This window comes from Rana temporaria, chromosome 2 (genome assembly GCF_905171775.1).
Source record: "Rana temporaria chromosome 2, aRanTem1.1, whole genome shotgun sequence".
NCBI lineage: Eukaryota > Metazoa > Chordata > Amphibia > Anura > Ranidae > Rana > Rana temporaria.
The window spans coordinates 240,025,179-240,040,729 of NC_053490.1; the positions used below are offsets into that span (position 1 = coordinate 240,025,179).

Consider the following 15,551-nt stretch of genomic DNA (forward strand, 5'->3'; position numbering starts at 1 on the left):
TTAGGGATCTGGAAAAAAAGGGTTTCCTTTCAGGATCCTGCCACTCCTTCTTAATGGTCTTAATGGAGGAAACACTAATACTGAGGTCTGGCAGGGGGAGTGAGAAATTTATGGGCTGGCGCAGTGTTTCCTAGAGGAAGAGGAGGAGTATCTCTCAATTGTGGGCTGTCCTGAAAGACGGGAGGGGAAAAATGTAAAAAAAAAAAAAAACACACTACACAGAGTTTTTAAAGTAATTTATTAGTCATCTCCGGGGGCCCCCACTCTCTTCTTTAGCTCTTTTACAGGGGGGGCTTCTTCGATGTCTTCTGCAGGGGTCCCAGTCTTCACCGCCATCTGGTTCTCTTCCGCGGGGGGGAGCTTTCTTCTTTAGCTCTTTTACAGCGGCCCCCTCCCGGGCTTCTGTCGCCTTCTGCCTCTCTTCGATGTTGGCATGTCGCTTCCTCCCGCTGTAATGCTCGCACCCATTTATATAGGCCTCTTATGATGTCACAGTCCCATCATGCTCCGTGCACCCGGAGCATGATGGGACTGCGACGTCATAAGAGGCCTACATAATAAGCGGTTGCGAGCTGCGCACACGGCATTACAGCGGGAGGAAGCGACGTGTCAACATCGAAGAAGAGAAGAGAGGTAGAAGGAGACAGAAGCCCGGGAGGGGGGCGCTGTAAAAGAGCCAATGAAGAAAGCGCCCCCCCAGCGGGAGAGAACCAGATGGCGGTGAAGGCCCGGGACCCCCGCAGAAGACATCGAAGAAGCCCCCCCTCGTAAAAGAGCTAAAGAAGAGAGGGGGGCCCCGGAGCTGACTAATAAATTACTTTATAAACTCTGTGTAGTGTGTTTTTTTTACATTTTTTGTTCGCCAGGTGAATGGGTAGGGGTACGATGTACCTCATACTCATTCACCTAGGGTGGGGGGGCCGGGATCTGGGGGCCCCCTTATTAAAGGGGGCTCCCAGATTCCGATAAGCTCCCCTCCCTCATACCCCGACAACCAACGGCCAGGGTTGTCGGGAAGGGGCCCTGTCTTCAACATGGGGACAGGTGCTTTGGGGTGGGGGGCCACAGGGCACCCCCCCTGCCCCAAAGCACCTACCCCCTCCCCCATGTTGAGGGCATGCGGCCTGGCACAGTTGAGGAGGGGGGGCGCTCACTCGTCCCCACCCCCTTTCCTGAACGGCTGGGCTGCTGCTCGGATACGGGTCTGCTATGGAATTTGGGGGAACCCCATGCCGTTTTTTCGGCGTACGGTGTTCCCCTTAAAATCCATAGCAGACTCAAGGGCCTGGTATGCTCCTGTAGGGGAACCCATGCCGTTTTTTTTATTTGAAATTTGGCGTGGAGTTCCCCCTCAAGATTCATACCAGACACAGTGCTTGGTATTGGCAGGGATCCAAGTCAGATCCCCGTTCAATATCGTGCCACGGCTAAACGCAACCGCAGCTAAAAGCACTGTAGAAATGCAGCTGACCGCTGTGCCTGGAGTCTTGAATTCCAGAAAAACAAACATGCTTTTATCTGCGGCAAAACAGCCGCCCGTGTGAAAGGCGCCTAAAAACTTCAGAGAGGTTCAATTGTTAAGAACAGTGTTCTATTTTGGCAGCAAATTTCAATTAAGTTTTAGTCCCATTTAAGTCAAATAAAATCTGCAGTACTTTTTTTGGTCGACTAAAATCTATTGTGTTTAGTTAAATAATGCATTTAAGCATTTTCTAGAGTTTTAAAACTCATTATACACTCCTGGGGTAAAATAATCAAATATATTATTTATAGCATTAAAGCGGATGTGCCATTAAAAAAAAATATTAAAAGCCAGCAGCTACAAATACTGCAGCTGCTGACTTTTAATATTAGGACACTTACCTGTCCTGGAGTCCAGCGCCGTCCGCAGCAGAGGATGAGCGATCGCTCATCTCTCTGCTGCTCCCCCCGCCATCCTCAGTGAGGGAACCAGGAAGTGAAGCGCTCCGGCTTCACTACCCGGTTCCCTACGGCGCATGCGCGAGTCGCGCTGCGCCCGCCGATTGGCTCACACGCTGTGTGCTGGGAGCCGAGTGTTCTCAGCACACAACGGGGGACAGACGGGAAGTCGGGAAAAACCTGTCTTTTGCCCGAACGTGTGGCCGGAAGTGAGTGCAAATACCTGTCTTTAGACAGGTATCTGCACCCCCCTCCCCCCTGAAAGGTGTCAAATGTGACACCGGAGGGGGGGCGGGTTCCGATCAGCGCGAGTTCCACTTTAGGGTGAAGCTCCGCTTTAAGGTTTAAACAAACTCACAGATTCAGATTTAGCCAGTCTGGATGGTCTGAGGAGGCCTGTAATTCTGCAAAGTGCTCTGTATGGTGGTCTGATGGATGGCCTGTAATGCACAGTGCCCTTGATGCCACTGCCAGTGGTCAGAGGAGGCATGTAATGCACAGTGTGCTCTGGATGGACAGTGGTCTGAGGGGAGGCCTCCGGTATGCTGCAATTGTAACCACAATTACTGTACACTCACAGCCTGAGTTGTCAGGTCTCTCAGGTCCCTGGCAATCCTCTCATCATGGTGTGCTTGCTTACTGGGAACAGATTGCATTAGTAGGCGGAGCTCCGTGAAAAAAACAGAAGTTAGTTCACAAGGGTAAACGTCCCTGCTTCACATTTTCATCCCGTTTTTATTAAATAACGAAAATGGATCCGATTTTCATCATAGATTTCGTCAGTGGACAAAAATGTGCTTTACTTTTCGTCACTGTAAAAATGCCACGAACGAAATATTTGACCAAAACATTTTTTATTGACACAATTAACACTGGTTAAGAAGGCTTCAGCGTGCCCAAGAAAATCCAGCAAGTGCCAGGACAGTCTCCTATAGTTGATTCGGTTGCAGGATTGGAGCACCACCAGTGCAGAGCTTGCTCAGGATTGGCAGCAGGCAGGGTTTGAGTGCATCTGCACACACAGAGAGGCAAAGACTTTTGGAGCATGGCCTGGTGGCAAGAAGGGCAGCAAAGAACTCCAGGAAAAACATAAGGGACAGACTGATATTTTGCAAAAGGTACAGGGATTGGACTGCGGAGGACTGGGGTACAGTAATTTTCTCTGATGAATCACCTTTCCGATTGTTTTGGGCATCCGGAAAAAACCTTGTCTGGAGAACAAAAGGTGAGCTCTACCAACAGTCCTGTGTCATGCCAATAGTAATCCTGAGACCAGTCATGTGTGGGGTTGCTTCTCAGCCAAGAGAGTGGGCTCACTCACAATTTTGCCTAAGAACACGGCCATGAAAAACATCCTCCAAGAGCAACTTCTCCCAACCATCAAGAACAGTTTGGAGACGAACAATGCTTTTTCCAGCTTGATGGATCACCTTGCCATAAAAGTGATAGCAAAGTGGCTTGGAAAACAAAAACATCAACATTTTGGGTCCATAGTTAGGAACCTCCTCAGACCTTGTGGTAAATCCTCAATCGGCAGCTGCGCACAAAAAAATAATAAAAAAAAAAAAACACACACAACCAAGCATTGATTTTGCAAGAATAGGCTGCCATTAGTCAGGATGGTGCCAAGAGGTTGATTGACAGCATGCCAGGGCGAACTGCAGAGGTCTTGAACAAGAAGGGTTAACACTTAAAATGCTGATTATTTGTATAAACTTAAAGCGGAGTTCCAACCACAATTAGCATTTTTTTAATGTATGTCCTTTCATCATGCGTTTTTATAATATAAATCCGGTCACTTACTATTTTACAATCCGCCGCCGCTCCGCATAGTTAACTATGTACACACCGTTGTCATTTTGCTTGTGGGCATTGTGAAGCCCACAAGCACTCACTTCCTGTAAGTCCTGGATGGGGAGTGATAATTGGGTAGCGCACTGCATCCTGGGAAATTATGACACATTTCCTAGGAGCATTAGAGGGAGATGATGTCAGAATCCTAGGTGATTCCAAAGGCAGATTTCGTGGGACTGCATAGAAACAGGCATTTCCAGACGAGTAAAACATTTTTATTTTTTTTATTTTTTAGGTCTAATGAGCACAATAATGAAAAAAAAAATTTGGGATGTTTAATTCTGCTATGATCACTAACATCCAGTCAAAATCCAGAAAAGTAACCACATGACTTTAGAAAAGGAGTGGGGGTGGGAATTAAAAAAACAATGCCCGTCTCCAGGCTGGTGCATGAGATATGTAAATAACCTGTCACTCACAGCAAGGGTGTGGACCGGACATTCTCTGCAAGTCTGTTTTATTTCACTGAACAATAAAAAAGAGGATTGCTCAGAGCTGGATTAACACTGGGTGGCAAGACTGGGCACAGATGATAGGAATTCTTATACTGTACAGTGTGACATTAAAAAAATAAAAAATAAAATGGGGTTTACATCTACGTTAAAGGCCTGGTCCGTGAGTGGTTAAATAAAAAAAATAAAAAAGATATAGATCATATAACCCTTTCATGACTAAGACTATTTCTGACATTTGGTGTTTACAATTTAAAATCCGTTTTTGGCTAGAAAATTACTTATAACCCCCAAAAATCAAGAGAATAAAATGGCGATTGTTGCAATATTTTATGTCACAAGGTATTTGTGCAGCGGTAAAGTAAAGTTAGCCCAATTTTTTTTTTGTAATTTTAATTGTATAATGTGAAAGATGATGTTACGCCGAGTAAATAGATACCAAACATGTCATGCTTTATAATTGCACGCACTCGTGGAACGGCCACAAACTACGGTACCTAAAAATCTCCATAGGTAGCACTTTAAATAATTTTTTACGGTTACCAGGTTAGAGTTAGAGGAGGTCTACGGCTAGTATTATTGCTCTCGCTCTGACGATTGCGGCAATAACTCACATGCACGACTTCCTATGCGTTTTCTTTGCTGCGCGAGCTCGCAGGGACAGGGGCACTTTAAAAAAAAAAACGTATTTGATCAAATTTGATCACTTTTATTGCTGTCACAAGGAATGTAAACATCCCTTGTGACAGTAATAAGTGGTGACAGGTACTCGTTATGGAGGGATCGGGGTTCTCAAAGACTATATATATGGTTGTGTTTGCTTTGGATAGAGTAGGGAAGGATTAGAGCTGCTTCAGGTTTGTTTGTAGGTTGTATCCCACTGGGAAGATTTCCTCTAATTTCCTGTCTAGGAGAATCAACATAAAGAGGAAGCCTCTCCCAAATAAGGGCAAATACTATTAGTGACAGCAGGTGTCGCCACTGAAAATTACCCCCTTTCAACAGTTCTGGTGAAAATTTTGGCTTTCCCACTACTTTTTGTTTAGGTTACAGATGTTCACCAGATGGGTGAACAGGGTTTGGCTTTAGATACACTTTAAAGCATAGGTCCAGGTTTCCTATTCGTGCAAATACAGTATTTATTGGCATATAACACTCACTTTTTCACCCTGCAAATCGGTTGAAAATAGCGTGTGCGTGTTATACGCCGATACTGCAATTTGGGCTGCCTCGGAGAAAAGGGAGAGGGGGCGGGACAAGCGCCACCAGATTACATACAGCGAGAAGAATCTCCAGTTTACTCAGCGGCCTCTGTAATAGGAAGTCCTGTCTCCTGGGCCGGCATCGGACCAGTGTTGTCTATCATAGAAGCCGGTCCAGGAGGTGGGACTTCGTATTACAGAGGCCGCTGAGTAAACTGGAGATTCTCGCTGTATGGAATCTAACGGCGCTAATTCCGCCCCCATCCCTGAGATGGGCATTGATCAGGCTGCATTCATGGCAATGGGGAGGCGGCAGATGGGCATTAATCAAGCTGCATTGATGGGCAATTGTGAGGCTACAGATGGGCAATTGTGAGGCTACAGATGGGCATTGATCAAGCTCTCATTAATGGGCAATTGTGAAGCTGCAGATGGGCATTGATCAGACTGCATCGATGGGCACTGACCCTTAGTTCGCTTCAAAGTTATTTTTTTTAAATGTACGTTTTTTTTTCTGAAACTTCCCTTTTAAAATGAAGGTGCGTATTATCTGCCTGCCGCCGTCATTCTACGGCGGCAGGTTGGCTCTCCTGCGCGAGAGCCCGTAGCTCTACGTCTGCTCTCTCGCAGGCTACAGGGGGCGCGCGCGCCCCCGACTCCCTGCCCGATCGCGGCCGGACACACGCGATCGCTCGTTACAGAGCGGGGACCAGGAGCTGTGTGTGTAAACACACATCTCCCGGTCCTGTCAGGGGAGGAAATGCTGATCCTATGTTCATACAATGTATGAACAGAAGATCAGTGATTTCCCCTAGTGAGGCCACCCCCCCCCCTTCAGTTAGAACACACCCAGGGACATACTTAACCCCTTCACCGCCCCCTAGTGTTAACCCCTTCACTGCCAGTGGCATTTTTATAGTAATCCAATGCATTTTTATAGCACTGATCGCTATAAAAATGCCAATGGTCCCAAAAATGTGTCAAGTGTCCGCCATAATGTCGCAGTACCGAAAAAAATCGCTGATCGCTAGTAAAAAAAATAATAATAAAAATGCCATAAAAATACCCCCTATTTTGTAAACGCTATAACTTTTGCGCAAACCAATCAATAAACGCTTATTGCGATTTTTTTTTAACGAAAAATATGTAGAAGAATACTTATCGGCCCAAACTGAGGAAAAAAATAGTTTTTTTATAAATTTTTGGGGGATATTTATTACAGCAAAAAATATTCATATTTTTTTCAAAATTGTCGCTCTATTTTTGTTTATAGCGCAAAAACTAAAAACTGCAGAGGTGATCAAATACCACCAAAAGAAAGCTCTATTTGTGGGGGAAAAAAGGACGCCAATTTTGTTTGGAAACCACATCGCACGACCGCGCAATTGTCAGTTAAAGCGACGCAGTGCCGAATCGCAAAAAGTACTCTGGTCTTTGACCAGCAATATGGTCCGGGGGTTAAGTGGTTATACTGTTTGGACCATGCCTACCCAAACTATTTCCAAAACAAAAGTTATTCTGCCACGGTCAAGAGCCGTAGCCATAGTAAAATCAGCTACATCAGGGCTTGACAAATTTGCTTTGAAGCCAGTTGAAAAAAAAAAAAATAGCTTTTTTATTTATTTTTAACTAACAAAGCTTTATTTTCATCAACAAAAACCTTCTTATATGCAGCCCTATGACACCCTAGAGAATAAAATAGTGGTAGTTCCAATGGTTTATGGAACACGATATTACAGTGAAGATAATATTTCTGTAAAAAACAAAGTTAATTTTAGGGGGCAAAAAAAGCAATAAATGCCCCAATTGTTTGATAAAATAAAAGCAGAGGTTGCACCGATTAAATAGATACCCAACATGTCAAACCTTAAAGCGGAGCTCAACCCAAAAGGGGAAGTTCTGCTCGTTCGCAACCTCCCCTCTCCACTGCCACATTTGGCACTGACAGTTACCTGCTGCCACTTTCTGATAAGATTGTCACACGGCAATCTACATCATGTTAGGCCCCTCCTCCTGCCTTCTGGGACCAGTGTGTTCCCCAGAAGACGACTGGACCTTTCAGTAAAACACTGCAACTCGCACATGTGCAGTGAAGCCTCAAGGGGCTGCACTTATGATCAGTGTCAGTTTCAACAAGACATGCCCCCACTTCCCACCCTCCAATCTACCCAGCAGCACCCGCTATCCCGGGTCCACAGATGGGCAAGCACAGATGAGCCTGATACATAGGCACGGAGTGTGTGGAAGCATTTGGGAGATAGCCCAGCTGCCTGAAAGCTTTCATCCAGCAAGTAAACTGCCTGGCGCCCGGAACCACATGTCCCGGGTAGAGTTGAGCGGACACCTGGATGTTCGGGTTCGGGAACCCGAACCCCATTGTAGTCAATGGGACACAGACTTTTAGAAAAAAAAATGCGTAGGTCCCCGCAAATTCAATAACCAGACCCTTTAGGTCTGGTATGGATATTAAGGGGAACCCCGCCGTCAATTTAAAAAAGAAAAAAATGACGTGCGGTTCCCATTAAATATCCATAACCAGACCCTTCAGGTCTGGTGTGGATTTTAAGGGGAACTCCACCCCAAATTTAAAAAAAAAAAATGTCATGGAATTCCCCCTAAAATCCACACCAGACCCGTTTTCCGAGCACGTTGACCTGGCCGGCCGCAAAAAAGAGGGGGGACAGAGTGCGGCCCCCCCTCTCCTGAACCGCACCAGGCCACATGCCCTCAACATTGGGAGGGTGCTTTGGGGTGCCCCCAAAGCACCTTGTCCCCATGTTGAGGGGGACAAGGGTCTCATCCCCACAACCCTTGCCCGGTGGTTGTGGGGGTATGCGGGCGGGAGGCTTATCAGAATCTGGAAGACCTCTAATTGGCTGAAGTAGAAACCGCAATGTCATTTGTCTGCCTCTCCACTTCAGGTAATCAAACAAAAGCTTGCATTTATTGATAAAAATAGGAGTCTTCCTCTAAATGGCTGAGAAGTCGTTGACCAGACTCAATTTTGTTCCAGCAGATGAGCAGTCGCCTGATACTACAGTGTTGACAGCAGCAGAGTAACGTGGTTATGGGAATAGTTTGTTTGGGTTAGCTTGCCCCAAACAAGCTATTTAAAGTGAAAGGAAGACTGAAATTCAGCTTTAGCGTAGCGAAAAAGTACACATCCTGCAGGTGTGAGGTCAAAGCAGCCTAGTTTGCATTTTTCCCCACTCACTGGCAGTATGATGAGATACAATATCAGAGAAAATTGAAATGGTGAATTCACTTAAATACTTTGGGTTCTCTGGTCATAAACGATTCCTGTGTATATTATGGACAACCGGCTAGCCAAAAACAAAGAGCCTATATTCTGTGAATCTTTCCTTGCAAGATTCATTGCAATTACCATCTTCTTTTCTGATAGAACAAAAAAAAAGTGCCTATTGTAATGTATATGAACATGTCAAAGGACATGCAAAAACCTAGAAAACTTTATGTACAAATTTAAATTGAACACCTTTACAAATAAAAGGTCCACTTCAGCAAAAAAAAAGAAAAAAAAGAAAAAAAGAAGGAGTATTCTACTCTGGTACGTGTTTATCACCTGTAATGATAGTATTCAGTATATGACTGAGCCCTGGTTCACACTGGTACATTTTCAACTGTCAAATCAGGGCCATTTGCCGGCAATTGCAACGCCAAATCTGCGGCGCTGCATCGATTTAAAAAAATAGTTTCTGCACTACTTTTTGCGATTTCGGGCCGCGGCCGAAATCGGGACAAGCGGGAGTGAAATTGTGCGAGTTCAACTGAACTCACACAACTACATTCCCCTGGCCCAGTGTGAACCTGAGCCAAGGCTCGATTCACACCTATGCATGTTGCTTTTGAACGTTTTTGCAGTGCTTTTTGCGGTGCTTGCTGCGTTATTCGACATGCGTTTTTTACGACAATTTGCGTTTTTTTTTTTATTATTTCCTTTAACAACCAGCTATAAACAAGTTTTAAAAAAAAAAAAAAACGCAAATCGCAGCACTTGCGTTTTGGATGCGGGTCCATTGAATTCTATTACATGCAAAACGCTGCTTTTTGCGGGGAAAAAAAAGTCCCCGACCCTTTCCAAAAACGCAGAGGCACAAAAAAGCATTGATGTGAACATGTTCCATAGCAAACCATGTTAAAAAATTTCCCTGCATTTCTGCAAAATGCATCAAAAAACGCTTTAGTGTGAATGGCGCCTTAATCACATTTGTCTCCACATTTAGGCCTCTTGCACTCGGTACTGATGTTTGAGCAACCGACACCGGCTGGGAAGGGGTTAACATCTGGGGCAATCAAAGGGTTAAACGTGTCCCCAAGTATGTGTAATGTGTGCCGATTTTACTAAGCAATGTACCGGTTTTTATTCCCTGCTTTGCAAGGATACAAAAACCATCACATCGCAACTGTCAAAAGACAGCTTTGTGTTGACAATACACAAAGCTCTCTCCTGCCACTCGCTCTGACCTTAAATCATTGGCTGGGAACAGATGATCAGCATATGCTGGAGCCAGCGACAGCATGGGTGGGCGCATGCCCCCTACCTGGAAACGCAGAATCACATATTTAGCAGTAAAACTACAGTGCGTGGTTGGGAAGTGGTTAAGCATTTGTGTGTACAGGCACATTGTATACAATGAGCAAGATTTTAGATCAGAAAAAAAAATGATAGAAACGTTTTGCATTGGCATTATCGCGCATTTAGCTGGGTTATCTTTTAGCCGCATTTCTCTACCCTCTTCCATTTCCCACTCCTAAACCTATTACTACAGCCTTAACATGCGTTTAGTGTCAGCCGTTATGCTGCTGCTCCAAAACACACTGGCCCTGTTTTTTTGCAGCTTGAAAAAACGCATGTGTGCATGGACATATAGAATACATTGAGAGGCTTTTTTATAGCTTAAAGACACCCGACACTGCTAAAAGCGGCTGTAAAAAGCACAGTGGTGTAGTGAGTAGCACTCTCGCCTAACAGTAAAAAGGGTTGCTGGTTCGAATCCCGACCACGACACTACCTGCCTGGAGTTTGCATGTTCTCCCTGTACCTGCGTGGGTTTCCTCCGGGTACTCCGGTTTCCTCCCACACTCCAAAGACATGCTGGTAGGTTAATTGGCTTCTGACTAAATTGGCTCTAGTATATGAATGTGAGTTAGGGACCTTAGATTGTAAGCTCCTTGAGGGTAGGGACTGATGTGAAATGTACAATGTATATGTAAAGCGCTGCGTAAATTGACGGCGCTATACAAGTACCTAAATAATACTAATAATAATAATAATGATAATGATGAGGCCTAAAGAGGGAATTTAAAAAGGTGGCTGAGAGATGTTATGTCGCCTCTTCACCACCTGCTTTAACCCTTAAAAAGGTACACCACCCTGCACGCAACTTCAGCACGGCCCCATTCACCTGAGCGGAATGCACTCAGTGGGCAACACTGCCTGCCGAATACTTACCATGCCACGAAACAAAGCCAGAATACAGCCCTGTCTGGCAACCTTTGCAGTCCAAGGAGGGGGTGTAAAAAATGCAGATCAACTATCAGTTTTTATCACCCCTCAAACCACAAATGTAAACTTAGTTTAATGGGGAAAAAAAAACTGCTGTTGTAACTGCTTAAAACATATCAGTTGTTTTTTTCGTATATTACTTAAAATGTCAAATCACAACTTGTCCATCTAAAACTGGCCACATACTATGCACGCATCCTGAGGGTCCTGACTCGTTCACTTGACAACCTTTGTCAAAAATTAACACAACAGCATCCAATCGGATGCAGCCGCTGTTTGGATATTTTGACAGCTGGCAGGGCTGGCTGTCAAAATATAAAATAATTCTACTGGGAATTTACTAAACTACATTGCATAGCACAGAAAGAAGAATCTTTTTTTTTTCCAGCCCTATACACGTATTACCAGCTTTAGCTTCATTTACCTTGTCACCAGGATGACAATGCTGCTGTGTGATCCCACCGCAGAAATAACAGTATGATCACCATAGTAAAGCAGTATTAAATCCAAGACCAAAAATGTAAGATATTGCAGTTTACTAATCATTAGATGTGATGGCTGTATTAGTTTTCTTTTCCCCTCTCTTTTCACTTGGTGATCTGACCAGTAACACCTTTTTAGTGAGGAATGAGAACAGTAGGCACAGCAGACAGCAACATTGTCAGCCTGGGGGGAGAGGAGTGTTAATGTATCAGATTTAGAAACACTAACAAATTGAAGCTAAACTCCAGCTCACACTGTATAATCACTGACAGATTTTTATTCCTTTTGGGATAAATGTTTTGCATGAATACATAAAAGTTGATCATCTCAATCACCCCTGTCAGTGTTAACCGCTTGCCAACCGTATACAGTACATATACATCAGCAAGGTGGCTTTCCTGCACAGAATCATGTACCTAGTACGTGATCCACGTGCCCCCACCATCCTGGCTGTGCTGCGATTGGCTGCAGCACAACCCAACTGGCCACTGATTGGTCACTGGCACCCAACAATCATCTCCGGAGATTACCGAAGAGAGCCCTGTGTAGGTAAACACAGGGCTCTCTTCTGACAGCAACAATGTGCGATTTTTTCCCTTCCTGCAGGTAGAAAAAAACAAAAGCACATACAGTAACATGTTGGCCACACATTTAACCCCTTGATCGCCCTAGATGTTAATCCCTTCCCTGCCAGTGTCATAAGTACAGTGACAGTGCATATTTTTAACACCGATTACTGTATTGGCGTCACTGATTTCCAAATAAAGTGTCAGTTAGGTGACCAATGTGTCCGCCACAATATTGCAGTCCTGCTATAAGTTGCTGATCACCGCCATTACTAGTAAAAACACATTCCATAAATATACACCATCGTTTTTGGAGTAACTTTTGCGCAAACCAAACGCTCATTAGGATTTTTGAACCAAAAAATGTAGAATACATTTTGCCTTAAATTGATGAAGAAATGTGTTTTACTTTTTTTGGGATGTTTAACTGTAAACAATATCCCCCCCCCCCCCCATTTAATAGCCTGGTCATGGGGGGGGGTAAAGCTTCCAAGTGGTAAAGTGGTTGGTCTCATTCATGTAAACATTCTGCTGGAGGGCTTGTGCTGTGAAAAATAACAGACTTACTGGCTGGATCACCAGATGAAAAAAAAAAAGTCTAAGGGATGATTCACACCACAAAAACACACACAAGATATGTACCGATGCCTTTTTAGGGCCAGCTCACATGCAGCCCAGTGCAATTTTTTTCTGCATCAAAAATGTGTCTAAAGTAGGTAATATGGTTTCCAATGGCTTGGTTCACACCAGTGCAGCCAGTTCCAGGAAAAAACATGCAGAATTTTTCCTGCACTGTACAGAACGCAGTAAAATGCATCAAAAAACGCACCGGAACACAGTACAGTCAGGAAAAAAAAATAGAAATTAAAACATCTGGAATGCACCTGAAAAGGCAACAAAACGCATCAAGAACACACTGGAACGCATCAAAACCAACAACACACCTGGAATGGATCTGGAGAGCTTTTTTGTAGTGTGAACCAGCGCTTAACGCATTTCGATGCATTTTTGATGAGTTTCCACAAGCATTCCAGATGATTTTTGCTACTGTACTGGGGTCCAGTGTAGTTGATGCATTTAACTGCATTTCAGGACAGTCCAGTGTCGGAAAAAGACAGCATGTTCATTTTTTTCCTGGAACTGACTGCACTGGTGTGAACTATACCATTGGAAACCATATAACCTACTTTCCATGCGTTTTAGATGCAGAAAAAAAAACGCACTGGACTACATGCGGTGTGAACTGACCCTAAAAAATATAACGAATACAGCCACAATATCTAAGAATTGGTAAGCTGCAATATAATACAGGTTTGGGTTTAATACTACTATAAAGATAATGGATCTATTGGTAATATCAACAGATGAAAATAGAATAAAGTCTAAAAAAAAAAGGAAACTAAAGCAGCCGCTATATCTAGGAATTGGTGAGCTGCAATATAATACAGGTTTTCTTTTGGGTTTACTACTATAAAAAAATAATGGATCTACAGGTAGTAAAACAGAGTAACGGGGAATGAAGAAAAGAACTAGTGCTGAATCTATGTCAGTGACAGGCTCCATCATGTGTCAATGACAGGCTGATCACCTATGTCAGTGACAGGCTGATCACCTATGTCAGTGACAGGCTGATCACCTATGTCAGTGACAGGCTCCATCATCTATGTCAGTGACAGGCTGATCACCTATGTCAGCGACAGGCTCCATCATGTGTCAATGACAGGCTGATCACCTATGTCAGTGACAGGCTCCATCATCTATGTCAGTGACAGGCTGATCACCTATGTCAGTGACAGGCTCCATCATCTATGTCAGTGACAGGCTGATCATCTATGTCAGTGACAGGCTGATCACCTATGTCAGTGACAGGCTGATCACCTATGTCAGTGACAGGCTGATCACCTATGTCAGTGACAGGCTCCATCATCTATGTCAGTGACAGGCTGATCACCTATGTCAGTGACAGGCTGATCACCTATGTCAGTGACAGGCTGATCACCTATGTCAGTGACAGGCTCCATCACCTATGTCAGTGACAGGCTGATCACCTATGTCAGTGACAGGCTGATCACCTATGTCAGTGACAGGCTCCATCACCTATGTCAGTGACAGGCTGATCACCTATGTCAGTGACAGGCTCCATCACCTATGTCAGTGACAGGCTCCATCACCTATGTCAGTGACAGGCTCCATCACCTATGTCAGTGACAGGCTCCATCACCTATGTCAGTGACAGGCTCCATCACCTATGTCAGTGACAGGCTCCATCACCTATGTCAGTGACAGGCTCCATCACCTATGTCAGTGACAGGCTCCATCACCTATGTCAGTGACAGGCTCCATCACCTATGTCAGTGACAGGCTCCATCACCTATGTCAGTGACAGGCTCCATCACCTATGTCAGTGACAGGCTCCATCACCTATGTCAGTGACAGGCTCCATCACCTATGTCAGTGACAGGCTCCATCACCTATGTCAGTGACAGGCTCCATCACCTATGTCAGTGACAGGCTCCATCACCTATGTCAGTGACAGGCTCCATCACCTATGTCAGTGACAGGCTCCATCACCTATGTCAGTGACAGGCTCCATCACCTATGTCAGTGACAGGCTCCATCACCTATGTCAGTGACAGGCTGATCACCTATGTCAGTGACAGGCTGATCACCTATGTCAGTGACAGGCTGATCACCTATGTCAGTGACAGGCTGATCACCTATATCAGTGACAGGCTCCATCATATGTCAGTGACATTTCCTAGTTGTCATCAGTCCATGTGTGACAATGACCTAATACTGACCACTGGCTGTGACTTGCCATCCAGGCCACGAATACACAGGGAACATGAGAGCAGTGGTCAGGCCCTGGTGATGTATACAAGGCAGTGGATTGCAGTGATGGGGCCATGCCTGTCCTCCTGAGCTCACACACACATATCGTGTCACACTGACAGTCAGGGTAGACTGGCCGAACATAAAAGCAGGAGATCAATGGAAGAAGGGAAGGCAGCCCTGTGTATCCATCATCATCATCATCATCATCACTGCCATCCTTCTCCTCCATAGCAACACTCCCTTCCTCCTCCCCGGTACCCAGAGCGGCGCTTCCATTTACCTGCTCCTCGAAGCGGTTCACCACGGCTTGCACCCATTCCACCGGCTTGTGAGCCGCCATCGCCCCGACCGGGGGTCTCCCCCTTCCTCCGCTTCCCGGGGATCACAGGCCGCCAGAGGGGAGGTGATGATGACAGGAACCGTATCCGCTTCTAATTCTGCCACCTCCTCCGCTTTCCCCCCTCCACCTCCTCCGCCACCACCACCGCCTCCTCCACCTCCCGCCGCCGCCGCCGCCGCCGCCGCCCCCTCCTCTCCTCCTCCCCGCTATCGCGCTCTCCCCTCGGCCATCACCGCAAAGACGCCATGACACCAGACCGGAAGTGCAATCACTCTGCTCGGCCCCTCGACTGCTGGGGAGGAGGCGCGCATGCGCCAGGCGCTCTGCTAGCGAGGGACGGTCGGCAGGGGCTGAGGGGAGCGGCTGTGCCCA

At 45.5% G+C, this 15,551-nt stretch overlaps 1 protein-coding gene across 4 annotated transcripts in view; it reads right to left on the minus strand.

Moving 5' to 3' along the window:
• NF1 (neurofibromin 1) overlaps positions 1-15,311 on the minus strand; it is a 317,171-nt gene extending 301,860 nt beyond the window's left edge. For all 4 annotated transcript variants that reach the window (XM_040336668.1, XM_040336666.1, XM_040336665.1 and 1 more), the window contains exon 1: positions 15,120-15,311. In XM_040336668.1, coding sequence (XP_040192602.1) covers positions 15,120-15,179 — 60 coding nt within the window. In that variant the 5' untranslated portion in view covers positions 15,180-15,311. The remainder of the gene's footprint in view (positions 1-15,119) is intronic.
• Between the last annotated feature and the right edge of the window lie 240 nt (positions 15,312-15,551).